The sequence below is a fragment of the Hydra viridissima genome, unplaced genomic scaffold (assembly GCF_058129835.1).
Source record: "Hydra viridissima isolate aposymbiotic clone 2 unplaced genomic scaffold, HvirCarnegie_v1 scaffold_11, whole genome shotgun sequence".
Classification (NCBI taxonomy): Eukaryota; Metazoa; Cnidaria; class Hydrozoa; order Anthoathecata; family Hydridae; genus Hydra; species Hydra viridissima.
The window spans coordinates 6919555-6933428 of record NW_028324310.1 but is presented as its reverse complement, the minus strand read 5'-3'; the positions used below and the strand labels follow the sequence as shown (position 1 = coordinate 6933428).

General features: G+C 36.7%; 1 protein-coding gene across 1 annotated transcript; it reads left to right on the top strand.

The window, feature by feature from the left end:
• The first annotated feature begins 696 nt into the window (after positions 1–696).
• Positions 697–1785, top strand: LOC149881935 (ATP-dependent DNA helicase PIF1-like). The gene has a single exon (XM_090065867.1). It carries the CDS (start codon positions 697–699, stop codon positions 1783–1785), a length of 1089 nt encoding a protein of 362 aa, XP_089921993.1.
• Positions 1786–13874: the final 12089 nt, after the last annotated feature.

Here is a 13874-nt window from a genome sequence, read left to right as displayed (position 1 = left end):
AAGTGAGAGTGTCCAGTTGAAAAAGAGGAACAACGTGAGCTTGAACATATCCTCCTCCGTTGTTAGATTCGTTGACTACCTTTTCTACGTTTGAAATCATGTAGCAAGTAGCTTCGGATAAGTTTGGATAACCGAATTTCATTTTTTTTTGTTTTCTTCTTTTTTTCTTCTCGATGAGAGTTGCTGCTTCTTGTTCGCTTTGGTTTCGAATGATTTATATCTAAAAAAAACGTCGTATTTATACGGTAAATCGGTTTAAACAGGTGATTAAATAAACGGTTGCATTTACAATAAAAACAATGTTTATAGGTCAAAGTTTAAACCAATATTAGCGTAACGTCATGATAATTGCGCAATTTAATAGTTACGTCAAAGATACGTCACGTATTGACAAAGGAACGATATAAACGTTTATAATAAAAACATTGTTTAAAGTTTAAAGTGTAAATCAATATCGATATGACATCATGGAACAGCTGAACCAACAATGAAAAACATATAAAAAGCTATCGATATTTTTTTAAAAAAAGCAATCGATTTTTTTTTTTTTTTAAAAATAAAGAAAAAAAAAAAAAAATGCAAAAACAGCATCTAGAAGAAGAAGAAAAAGAAGAAGAAAAAATTTTATTTATGAAAAACGTAGATGCTAAAAAAAACGTTTTTTTAACAGGAAGCGGCGGTTGCGGTAAAAGTTACATGATTCGAAAATGCTATCGTTATTTAAAATCGATCGGAACGGAATGTCGTATGACGGCGAGCACTGGAATAGCTGCTAGCTTGTTTGAAGACGGAACGACGTTGCATTCGTTAGGCGGGATAGGAATCGGTGACGGAAACGGAGGGTTTAAAAAACAAATGAACGAAATCACAAAAGAAACGTGGAAAAAATTGGAAGCGTTGTTCATCGACGAAATAAGCATGCTAGACGGAAGTTATTTCGATCGTTTAAATTGTTCGGTGAAAGCGGCGAGAGGAAACGATAAACCGTTTGGAGGAGTGCAATTGATCGTGAGCGGAGATTTTTTTCAAATATCGCCGGTAAGCGGAAATTATTGTTTTGAAAGCGAAACTTGGAAAGAAGCGAATTTTGTAAAAGTGGAATTGAAAACGTCGAGACGACAAAAAGACGAAACGTTTGCAAAAGCGCTTAGCGAAATTCGCGTTGGAACAGTGTCGAGTAAAACCCTGTGGTTTTTCAATTCGCGTTACGAAGAGGAATTGCCTTTGAACGTACCTCGACTCTATTTTAAAAACGCCGAATGCAACGTTCACAATCGATACATGTTGAGTTTGATCAAAAACGAAAAAACTCACGTGTTTACGAGCATCGATTACAACGCTCGAGGTTATTCTTTTCAGTTGCCTCAAAAATTGGAAGTAAAAGTAGGAGCGATGGTGATGTTGGTTAAAAATTTGAACGAACGGTTGCACAACGGTTCGTTGGGAACGATAACTAAAATAGACGAACGTTGCGTGTACGTTAGATTCAACAACGAAAATCAAACGAGTGCAATCGAAAAAATCGAAGAAAGACATTACGAAGGTGAAACGGTGGTTTCTAGTCGAACAAACTATCCGCTTATTTTAGCTTATGCGATGACCGTTCACAAAGCTCAAGGTTGTACGTTTGACAAATTGGTGGTGTTTTCCTCGTTTCAATTTGCACCGGGACAATTGTATACAGCTTTGTCGCGCGTTAGAGATATAAAAGGATTGTATTTAGGAAACGTGATCGGTTATCCGCAACAAAATCGTAAAGTGATGGATTTTTATAAAAACTGTTGATTTTTTTTTTTTTAATATTGTAAAAAATTTTTTCTTTTTTTTTTTAAGAGAAAATAAAACAATAATGAAATTCAAAAGAAAAGAGTTTAAAAACGAGGACGTGTTAAACAGATTGGTGTACGAATCGAAACGCGTTTTTGTAGACGATGAAATAGTCAACGAAGCTGTTATCGACGAAGCCTCTGAAACGATCGATTCGATCGAAAAAAAAATAAACGACATGATTAAAAGACTTTACGAAAAGACTTTTTTGGAACCGAATCGTTTGTCGTGTTTTAACAAAACGTATTACGTCGAATACAACCTTACGATGGCTTATTGTTTGGGTGTGGAATACGACGTGGACGACGAATATTATCGAATTCGTTTGCAAGAATATCAAAGTCCCGTGTATTCTGTAAACGCGTTATCGTACGCCATTTCGATGAAAAATCATCAAAAAAAAACGATGGAAAAAAGCGCCGTATCGATGGGAATGAAAAAGAGCGGTTGGAGCGTGTTGTGCTTGCTTCGTTTTGAAGCGGTGTCTTATGTTCGACAGCAACAACAAGAAAAACAAATGAAAGTGATGAAAGAACTGACGACGATCGACGGTTTAAAAAGAATACATCCGATGAGCGAAGAAGAACTGAAAATCAAAAGGGAAAAAAAGAACGAAACACGACGATACAAAAGACGAAAAGACAAAGAAACGATGACCGAAGAAGAACTGAAAATCCAAAGGGAAAAAAAGAACGAAAGACAGCGAAACAAAAGACGAAAAGACAAAGAAACGACGACCGAAGAAGAGCTGAAAACGAAAAAAGAAAAAGTCAACGAAAGTCAACGAAACAAAAGACGAAAAGACAAAGAAACCTCGACCGAAGAAGAGCTGAAAATCAAAAGGGAAAAACGAAACGAAAAAATACGACAAAAGAGATTCGAAAATCCTCGTTCTCGAAGCGGAACAAAATCGATGGGAAATTGCCGGACCGTGGCAACGCGGTGATGTCAATTCCAACGGTGCTTCTTCTTCTGCTGCTGCTGATGGTGCTGCTGTAAAGTCACGTCGATTTTACAACAAGAACAACAACAACAACAAAAACGGCGAATTTGACGCGTGGAAAAAAGAACAAACTTTTTTGGATTATTCGCCGTTGTTCGGAGAAGGATTGTGTTTTTACGCCGCGATAGTCGTTTCGTTAACGTTGAGCAAGCTGAACGTGGATTCGTTAGAAAAGTGGAAAGAGTTTTTAAAATCGCGTTACGATAACGATATCGACGAAGACGGTAACATCGCGATCGGAGGCGGCGCTGACATTGAAGAAGAAAGCGAATTTTACGAACTGTTGGAAGAAGGACTGAGCGAAAAAGAAATCGAAATTCAAAGAGCGGCGTTGGCAAAGCTCAAAAAACCGTTCGTGACTTTGGAAACGTTACGCGAAACGTGTCAGGATTTTGCGTACGACGACTATTTCCTCGATCGCAACGTGCAAGTGTGGACGTATCGCGAAAAAAACAACAACGCGATTTATTACATGAAAAGTTTCAAGAGGAAAGCCGTCAGAAAAACGAAAGCGTTTATCAAGTTCTTGTTCGAAAGTCGAAAGTGTCTTTCCGAAGAACGAGACAAACACAAAAAGTTTTCGACGCGAGAAGAACGAGAGGCGGCTAACGTTCGTTTGCAAAACAGAAACACGTTGAAGATATTTTTGAGAGAAGAAGAAGAAGAAGAAGGAGGAGAAGGAGAAAACGGTTGCACGCAAAGATTGCACGCTTGTTCCATGTTGACGCTGCGACACTGTTTTTATTACGAAATGTCGACCGCTCGTTTGCAAAAAATGCAGCAGTGCGAAAAGTGTTCGTTGTTTTTCACTCATTTGAACAACCATTCGCCTTTGTGCGAAGGATTTTACAGCAAGACTCAGTTTGCTTTTTCCAAACACGGCTATTACGGAGAAAACGAATCTTTTCTGGGCAGCTCGAGAGTGACTCCTCCGTTTTTCATGACGTTCGACACGGAAACGGAACTGGTGAAGAGCTCGCGCGAAAAAACGACTCCTACCACGAGAGAGTTGGGTTCTCAAAAGTATTTTTGTCACACGTTTTCGCTGTTTTGCACCCATCCTCCTTTGGCTCGATCGTTGTTTGGCGAACGTCGCACGGCGGTAACTTGGTATTACGAAAACACCGAAGAGAGCATGTCTCGTTGCCCGTTGAGCAAACTGCCTGCGGAGATGAACCATCCTTGGTTGAGACTCGAACGACGAGCCGCGTTCGAAGAGTGTCTTTACGAAAAAGGAGGCGACTTTTCCGATTTGAGATGTTTCGACATGGTGACGATCGCCAAGAGCGTGCAACGATACATGATCGAGGTGTTGAAACCGCTTCACACCGAGCTGAGATTGAGCGCCGAAGAACGACGATCGCTGTGGAACGACGAAAAGCTAAACAAACGTTGCACCGTGTGCAGACAAGAACTGGATTTGAACGTTCGTCGAAAGAAATCGCCTTTGTTTCCCGCTCCCGTTCCCGCTGCTGATGAAGGTGCTGCTGCCTTGGGATCGGAGGCGGCGGCGGGGGCGGCGGGCGGCGGCGGCATGGGGCAGGCAGGCCCCACCTCCGGGTCGCTTCGCGACCCGGAGGCGGATTCGTCGATCGATATTTTTAACAGCGCTGTTACCAACATTATCAAAAGAGAAAACGTCAAACGATGGTTGTTTAAAGGCGTGACTCGCATGGACATGACAAACGATCTGCTGATAAACACTCAAAAATGGTTGGTGGGCAAAGATTACGAATCGACGAAAGAGTTTTTGTTCGAACCGGCACGATTGTATCGTTATTTGTGCGTGTTGGAAGAGTGTTTCGAAGAAAAAGCCGACGCTACGGACAGAGAGGTGTTTGATTTCGAACTGTTCAGCGAGCCCGAACCCGAAAAAACGTGGAACCTTTTGATACCGTTTTACGAACGGATGACCAACGAACGTTTGATGTCAGATGGTAGCGAACTTGAAGGTGAGCGAGGCGAAGACTTTCAAAATTTGAAGACGATTTACGAAAGCTTGAAAAAAAGAAGACATCCTTGGATCGAAATGGTAAAAGCGTACGGTGACTCGCGACCCGAATACGACGTTTTTTTCAACGTGATGCTGAGCAAAGCATATCAACTGAGCGGCGACGGTAGAAAACCGGGAACGAGAGAAATATTGTACGGCGGTAACGAAGCGTTGAGCAAAGCGTACGCCGCACAACACGGCAAGCTGATGAGATTGTTCGAAGATCACGTCGTGGTGGATCACTGTCATTGGACGGGGGAAACGATCGGTTTGGCTCACAACAGCTGCAACATGAGTTACGGCGCTCGAATCGAACTGGATCCCGTTATAAACGTGTACGCTCACAATTCGTGGTTTGACAATCAAGTGTCGAACTTGAACTGTTCGTTTGGCAATTGTTTTAGCTTTTTTAAAATGCCTCGCGGTGACGAAGAAGACGATGAAACAAACGAGAACGACGACAGCAAAAAAGAAGAAGAATCAATCTTTGGATTCTGCCACTTCCATGCTCGGAGAAACGTTGCAAGCCGAAGTGCGAGAAAACATGATGGCGTTTTTGAAAGAAGAAAACCTTCTTCCGACGACGACGCAGCTGGATTTGAACGAAAACGAAACGAAAGAACTGCGCTCGCTGTTGAACAAAAAAACGGTGTTTCCCTATCAACACATTAACGACGAACGTTTGGATTTCGAATACGAACGCTGTCCGTCGTTAGAAACGTTTGCAGAAAACTATTTGAGCAAAAGCAAAACGAAAGAAGACGAAATGAAAAGAATAGAACCCGCTTACCTCAACGCGAAACGAATGTGGGAACTTTTAAAGTTGAAAACTTTGAGACCTCTGTTGAAATTGTACGCCGCGATGGACACTACGAGTTTAGGAGCCGTGTTGATCGATTTTGACAACAAGATGTTTGAAAACACGGGTTATCACATGATGAAGGTGGTTTCCGTTTTTAAATTTGCCAGCCTGTTCAATTCTGTCAACAGCGGAATATCCATTCGTTTTCCTCAATCGCTCGAACATCACGAAACGATCGAAAAAATGCTCAAAGGCGGAATGGCGACCAACGGAATATGCAAATACGCAGCCGACACGGACGATTATCCGATCGCCAAACTGCCTTCGTATCGACAATGCATAAAAATGTACGACGAAAACGGACAATACGCTCGAGCGCAGTTGCAACCTTTGATATTTCAAGCGGGCGAAATGGATTATTCGTGCACGACGTTGGAACAAATAAAAGCAAAATACGGCGATTTTTCTCAAAACGGATTCGGCAAAACGTGTTTGGTGTACGCCAACGTGGAGATGAAAGAAGAATACCAAGACGCGATGGGAGGTTATTCGCCCATGATCGAAAAACGCGAAACCGTTCCCGAAGAAATGAGTCCTTACGAAATCGAAAGAACGAGAAAAAAGTTAAGAAACGGAACGTACACGCTGCCTTTGAACAAGACGCCCAAGTTGGTTTTTCGTTTGTCGGCGCACGACACGGTGGAATATTTTCCGTGCTTGTTGGACTTGATAGAACGTTGGGGTTGCCGATTGAACAAAATTTATTACGTGGTGCCGTGTTGGACTTTTCCGTTGGCGAGAGACATGGTGAAAAACAACATTGCTCGCAGACAAGAAGCTATTTTGCGAGGAGACAAGATTACGGCCGAAAATTGCAAGCTTTGCACCAACGGACATTACGGTTGGCTTTGTCAAGACGCCGCTAAACACAACCCTAGCACGCACGTGAACCATCAAGAAAAAACGTTGCAACGAACGATAGCTCGCACGCGAAGAGTGATCGAAATGCTGTGCGACGTTAGTGAAGGATTTGCGACGAAAGATGCGATGGAAATGATCGACCCGCGATTTTTGTATTTGTTCGTAGACGACGGTGACAATTTGATTCGCGAACCTGTCGAAAAATACAAATTGGATACTTTTGCTCATCGCGTGCGTTTAGACGGAACGTACGTTACTCCCGATTATACTTACGACGATTATTACAAAGAATATTTGAGGGAATGCCTCGTTCGCGACAGCAAATCGATCGTTTGTTTGGCTCCGTCTTATCGCCATCGTCATCGCGGTGGCGATGAAGAAGAAGAAAAACACGTGTTGGAATGGGTGTTTGGAGAAGAGGACAACAATTTGAACGAATGCGTTTTTTTGGTCGTTCGCGAAAAGAGAAAACAAAAAATGAAGTCTTTGAGATTGACAGCCGCTACCGTTTTGTCGTTTGCCAAAAATCAAATCAATCGTTTTCGTTGGAGTTTTCAACAAGCGTTGCCCGAATGCGCCGTTCAATTGTTATTGGCCGATACGGATTCGTACGGTGTGGCTGTTAACCATTATTCGTACGATAACGATGCAGAACGATTTAGAGATTATATAGACAGACGTCTTTACGAAAATCCCGATGCTAGACGATGGTTAGACTATAGCAATTTGGACAAGAACGATTATCGTTACGACGACAGTCATGCCAAAGAAGCCGATTATTTTCAAGAAGAAGTACCTTCGCCGTGGCACATACAAGAAGCTGTAGCTTTAGCTCCCAAGTGTTATTCTTTAAAAAAAATCAATTTTAAAACTCGCGACAAAAGCGAAAAAATTACGGCCAAAGACATGAACAAAACGGCGCTTTGTTTCGAAGATTACGTTTGTAAAATCGATGACAGCGGTGATGGCGACGGTGCAGAAAAAAGAGTGTTGCAAAATCGCATGCAAAGCAACGTAAACGGAATTCGCATTATAGAAAACACGCTCGACTTTGCTAAAAACATCAACAGCAAACTTTACATTTTTAACGACGGCGTGATGGGAGAAATACGCGATCATTATCGTTTAAAACCCGTTCGAGATTTGAACAAGAGTTGCAAAGGCGATTTACAAAAAATGTGTAGCGACGAACACATTGCAACGTTAAAAGCATGCGAAGAAAAGATCGTAAACGAATGGTTAGTAAAGAATGATCGTAAACGAAACTAAACTCGAAGGCAGAGATAAAATTTCGTTTTATCAAAACGTGATTTGTTCGGTTACGGGAGGAATATCGCTTGTCGACGATTCGTTTTCGTTTTCGAAAGTTTGGAAGATGGAAATAAAAGCTGACAACGTTAACTTTAAAAAAAGCAACGTCGAACTGGAACACGTTACAGTACAAAGAGATTTGCTAGTCGATCCTTATTATCCTATCATGCGCGGTTTGCTCGACAAATCGTGGCTCGGCGAATCGCCTACTCAAACAGGAGCAATAGCCAAACGTTTTTTTGAAAACGTAGAAACGAATTTGAGAAAATGGGAACACTCGTTATTATCCCGTTACGCCAGATTTGATCATCAATCCAAAAAGTTAACAACGTTAATGAGCGAATTTGTAGAAAAGCATCAAGAGTACATTATAAAAGAACACGCACCGTTGTTAAAGGCTATCGAGGATTTTTCAGTTTTTGCAAAGGAAAACGAATGGGACGAATTTTTACCGTTGCTTTATCAGAGTTTTGTATTTAAAAAAGAGTTACCGTTTAGAACTGATGATGATGTGGTCGAGGTGTTTCAAACGTATCATGCGAACGTGTCGAAGAATGTTCTCGTCGATAGGTTTTTGCTCGATTTTAACGCTTCTTCATGCGACACAACACACGGAATATTTGGCGTGTTTGCTCGTTTCATCATGTTTTTGGTAATGGGTTCTGTTTTGACTTCCAAAACAAAAGATTTGCCTATTTATTTGTCAGCTTTTTTTAATTTGTTCGAAAACGATTCAATCGACAAAGAAAGAAAATATACGAGAGATATTTTTAAAGAATTATCAATCATAAAGGTGGATTTGATTACTCAACCTAAAATATACAACACTCGAACATGACGACACTGACTAACGTGCAAGACCTTGTGGAACGATGGAAAACAAACATTAAAAGCAAACTGTTTATTTTAACCCGACGAGATAAAATTTATCGCTACTTGAGCGATGCGAAACAAATTAAAAACGAAACAGACGAAAAATTGCTTGTTTTGTTGAACGATGTATTAAAAACGCAAAACGAGTTTGTTTCGCTCAAAGAAATGTCAAAGGCTTGGTCGACGACGAAAAAAATAAAAACCAAAACCGATTTTGATAAAAGCGAAGCTCCGAGAAAACCGTATTCGTACGAAACAGACATGAATAGGTATAACGAACCTAGAACGTATTTTCATGCCGATTTGGCAGATATGAGAACGTTTAACGTCGATAGGAGAATATTTAGACCTAAATATTGTTTGGTAATGATCGATGGCGTTTCGAGAAAGATATATTTGCGAAGCTGTCTAAACAAAAAACCTTCTACCGTTACAAAAGCTTTTGAAAACATGTTTGAAGGAATAGAAAGAGTGTTTGACAAACGCGTTCGTTTGCAAACGGATAAAGGAGGAGAATTTTTCAATTCTCAATTTAAAAATTGGTGCAAAAAAAACGACGTCGTTCATTTTTCAAGCAAGACGGGTCATGCGTACCGTGCGGAAAGAGCTATTTATACTTTAAAGACTCTAGTAAGACGTTTAAAAATGAGCGAACAACTTAGCGTGAAAAAAAATTGGGACGCGTATATTGAAGAATTGCAAGACGTCATCAATTCTACTCCTAGTTCGTATAGCGGTTTCTCACCTGTTCAATTAGATGCAAACACTGACGAAAGTAAAATAATGCGAATGAAGGATCGTGTATCGGCGCAAAAAAAGAGAAAAGCACAATGGAAATATAACAATACGACTAGAATAGAAAAAGAAAAGAAACCGATTTTAAAACCGTTATCCGTGGGAACGTTGTGTTATCGAAGACAAACAAAAGCTCTCGATCAAGACACGTTTAGCAAACCTTCGACGCGAACCGAATCGTATTGGAATAAAAACGATGTTTACAAAATAACCAAAGTAACCATAAACAAAAATCAATTGGATAATTTTTACGCTCCTACTCATCGCTATTTTATCGAACATACGATTGATAAAAGAAAATACCTCGTTCGCAGAGAAGATTTATATCCTATTACATTAAACGATGAAGACCGTTATTTTGACAACTATGAAGATTATAAAAAGAATTATCTTAATCACATAGAACTTTAAAATGTCTACTTATACTACGTTTCGCACTTATCGAGGAGGTAACAACGAAAGAAAATACATGAAAGAATATCGAGGATCCGGTTTAAAAAAAAAACAAAAGAAAATTCGAAAAATCGTTCATCGCGCTATCAATAACGAAATGAAAAAATACAAAAAAAGAAAACAACGCGGTGGACTACCAGTTGCTTTACCGTTGCTTGGCGGAGCCTTGTTAGGGCGATATATTTATAAAAAAATCAAATCCAAAATGTAAAAAAAATTATATTTTTATATTAAATGAAATACATTGTTTTAATTATATCGTTTTTTTTTTAAAAAAAATCAATCAATTTCCATTGGTTCTTCTTGATTTTCTTCTTGATTTATCTTTTTCGATATATTTTTCTGTTCAATTTTCATCGGTTCATCAATTTCCATCGGTTCGTCGATTTCCATAGGTTGCTCTTCACTTTTCTTTTTTTCTAAACTCGTCACAAAAAAAACTCGTAAATTATTGTATTGTATTTTTTAATTTAAATAAATCCTCCATACAAAATTTATACAAATAATAACTAAAAGTCATTATTTCTACAGATGGACAATGGACAATTTCACCATCGTCAATATGTCCACCGCAATGTCCGTATTTATAAGGCGATGCGATCTGTTCTATTTTAGGAACACCTAACAATTCAATATTGTATGATAATATTTGGTTTCGTTCGCAAAATCGTTTTTCGCATATACCGCCTTTGTATAATACAACATCGTTCTTCCCAATATATTGCATCAAATAGTTATCTACGTCTTTACAAGACACCACTTTAGTACATGAAGACGTTAAGAGAGCGGTTTTTGGATAAAAGGGCAGTCTATGAATGTATTTACAACAAAACTCGAACGCGTTTCGATATTTCCTTCCCATGTAATCGTAATCTATACACGGCACGGCGTGAACATTTATCATAAAACCAAAAGGATCGAACATTCTTGTTAAAGAAACTTCTCTTATACAAGAATGTGTTTTGGTAATTTGTATCGTCTCCATATCCATTATCCACCATCTTCTTCGAACTTCTACTTAAAATAAAAAAAAATGTGTTACTTTCGTTTTGTCAAAACCCACTTAACGATTCTTTTTCCGACTCGATTTAATTTGTTATTCATCGCATTGTTAGTATATCTCGAGTTTGTTCTTCGTTTGCAAAATTTCAATTTTTTACATTCAATTTTTCTTTTTCTAAAATTTTTTTTACTCCATTTTTTTTTTGTTTTTTTACCGGCAAAGAATTATTAACCGGCACTGAAGAAACTATTTTAAAATCAACATCATCATCATCATCTTCATCAATAATTCGCCTCGGTTTATACTTTATAATAGCCATTTTTTAATATTTTTTTTCATATTATTTCTTCCATTATATATACTATTTTAAAAAAGGTTGAATATGAATTAATATAGTGTCAAAATAAAAAAAATAAACGCTTACCTTTATTCATTTGTTCTGTTGTATTGTCATTAATGGTGCGCATCATTTTTATATGTAAATATATTATTTATACTAGAAAAAAAGATAAAATAGAATATATAACAATAAGAATATGGTGACAAACAAAACGTTGCACGATTATTTTACTTCGGAACCGTTATTTAACGATTATTATTTGGGTGTATATTCGTTGGATGAAATACAAAATGCATTTGATTATTCGTATTTGAGTAAAAATTTTAACAGAAAAGGATGCTTTATTATATATAACAGCGATCCATCATATAAAAAAGGAGAACATTGGCGAATGCTAATGAGAATAGATAAAGATCATCTGTTTTGTTTTGATAGTTTCGGTAAACAAAGTTTCGATCGACAAATTCCTCTGTCTTTTTTAACTTGCAACGTACTTTTTGAAAATGCAAGTTTGATAAATACAAACTCCTACATCGATAGTTTATCTGTTAATTACAACGAAATCGACACGACTTTGCGAGATTCTAAAAAAGATTTAAAATCAAACACGCAATTTTATTATTTTTCACAATTTATCAAATGATATTCGTTGGAAAACAACATACAAAATCTTACCATTTCGTACAATCGATTGATTTATCAGAAATACAATACTGTTTTATGTGGTGGTTGGTGTGCTTATTTTGCTTCGCTTTTCTTTCAACATTTTGAAAAAATCAAACAAAATATTGACCTGTCTTATTTCAAACAAATATTGGCTTCACACTTTCAAGAACACACCGTTTTTGATCAACGTTTAATTTTTCAATTTAAAAACTTTATCAGAAATGTTTTTTTAAAATATTGCGACGTAATAGCTAAACGTGCTTTTTTACACGATATAGAAGATAAAGAAGAAGAAATGTACTTACACGATTCACCGTCATCGTCTTTTGAATTCAACCCTATTCGTGTTTTTCAAAACGAAGTTAATATTTTACAACACAACGAAAACAAAGCTTTACTTAAACAATTCGATTGGTTAAGAACAGAACAAAACATTCAAAACTCGTCGTTTTTACATGAAAACGATTTAAACAAATTACCTTACTATTGGTTAAACGATTCGATCAACACTTTAAAAGAAAACGAAAAAATGATTTCGTTACAAAAAAGATTAACAGATATAGCAAGAGAAAATAACGTTTCAGAAGAAGATAAACAATTATTAACATTGTTATAAATATTTACATTATTTTTTCATTGTCTTCATGAGTCTGTTTCCTTTTTTTAATACAAATACATTTTTTTTCAGTTTAGCCAAAGTGATTTTATATTGTTCGTTTTTGTCGATAAGATTTTCATTTTCGCATAACAAATCTGTCACTTCTCTATTCAGCAAATACCTTTCGTATTTCAACGACTTTACTTTCTTCTTCAAACGTTTTATTTTCTTGATCATTTCATCTCCACTTAATAACGTATTCATTTTTTTTTATCTAAAAAAAAACGTTACAAAAAAAATTAACGTTACAAAAAAATTAAAAATAACATATTCATTTTTTTTTTTATCTAAAAAAAAACGTTACAAAAAAATTATATATCATCAAATTCAAATTGTCGCCAATCATAATCCTTTCTCCATTGATGTTCCTCTTGACAATTTTCACTATTACATATATTTATTTTACAACATTCACATTTATATACAATATTGTCTTTTTTTAACCACAATTCTTCGCATAATTCGCATTGCAAAATATCTTTTATCGTTTCCATAATCAATTTACGATATCGCTCTACAATTTTAACTTTATCTTTTATAATCGAGTTGGAACATAAACAAACATTATTATTTTGCATCTAAAAAAATTAAATATTATTTTTTTTACATTTTTTTATATTCAATATCAATATCACAAAAACAAAATATATTAATACATTTACAATATTTTGTCATTACATTTTCATTTTGCTTTGTTTTAATTTGCTTTACTACTTTACTCTCTTTAGTTTCTTGATTAACATTCGTTTCTTGAGTAACATTTGATTTTTTCATTTCGTCTTTAAATACGTCGTCATTTTCATCATCATCGTTAATTTTTCGTTTTCGCATATTTTCATTAAATATTTCCATTTTGGTTTCATTTAATGTTGTTAACCATTTATCGAATGTTATCAACTAAACTTTATCATCGTCTTATATAGGTTTTGTTTGTTATTTCACCTGTTTTTTATTATTTGTTCCTAATCAATATCATCGCTTTAATATTTAATATTATTTATTATTACCCTTAACAACAACGATTATTTTTTTCACCTGTTTATTACGTCACTTTTCTTTTGCACACATTTAATTTGTTCCTAATCAATATTAATCATTGTTACTATTAACAAAAATCGATTGTTTTTTCACCTGTTTTTCTTTAGCAGACTTTTATTTGTTCCTAATCAATACTATTCATTGTTGTCATTAGTAACATTCTATTTATTGATTCACCTGTTACATTGTTA

What these genes read in the sequence shown, in the direction of transcription:
- LOC149881935 (XM_090065867.1), top strand. Translation starts at nt 697, where the DNA reads ATGATTCGAAAATGCTATCGTTATTTAAAATCGATCGGAACGGAATGT.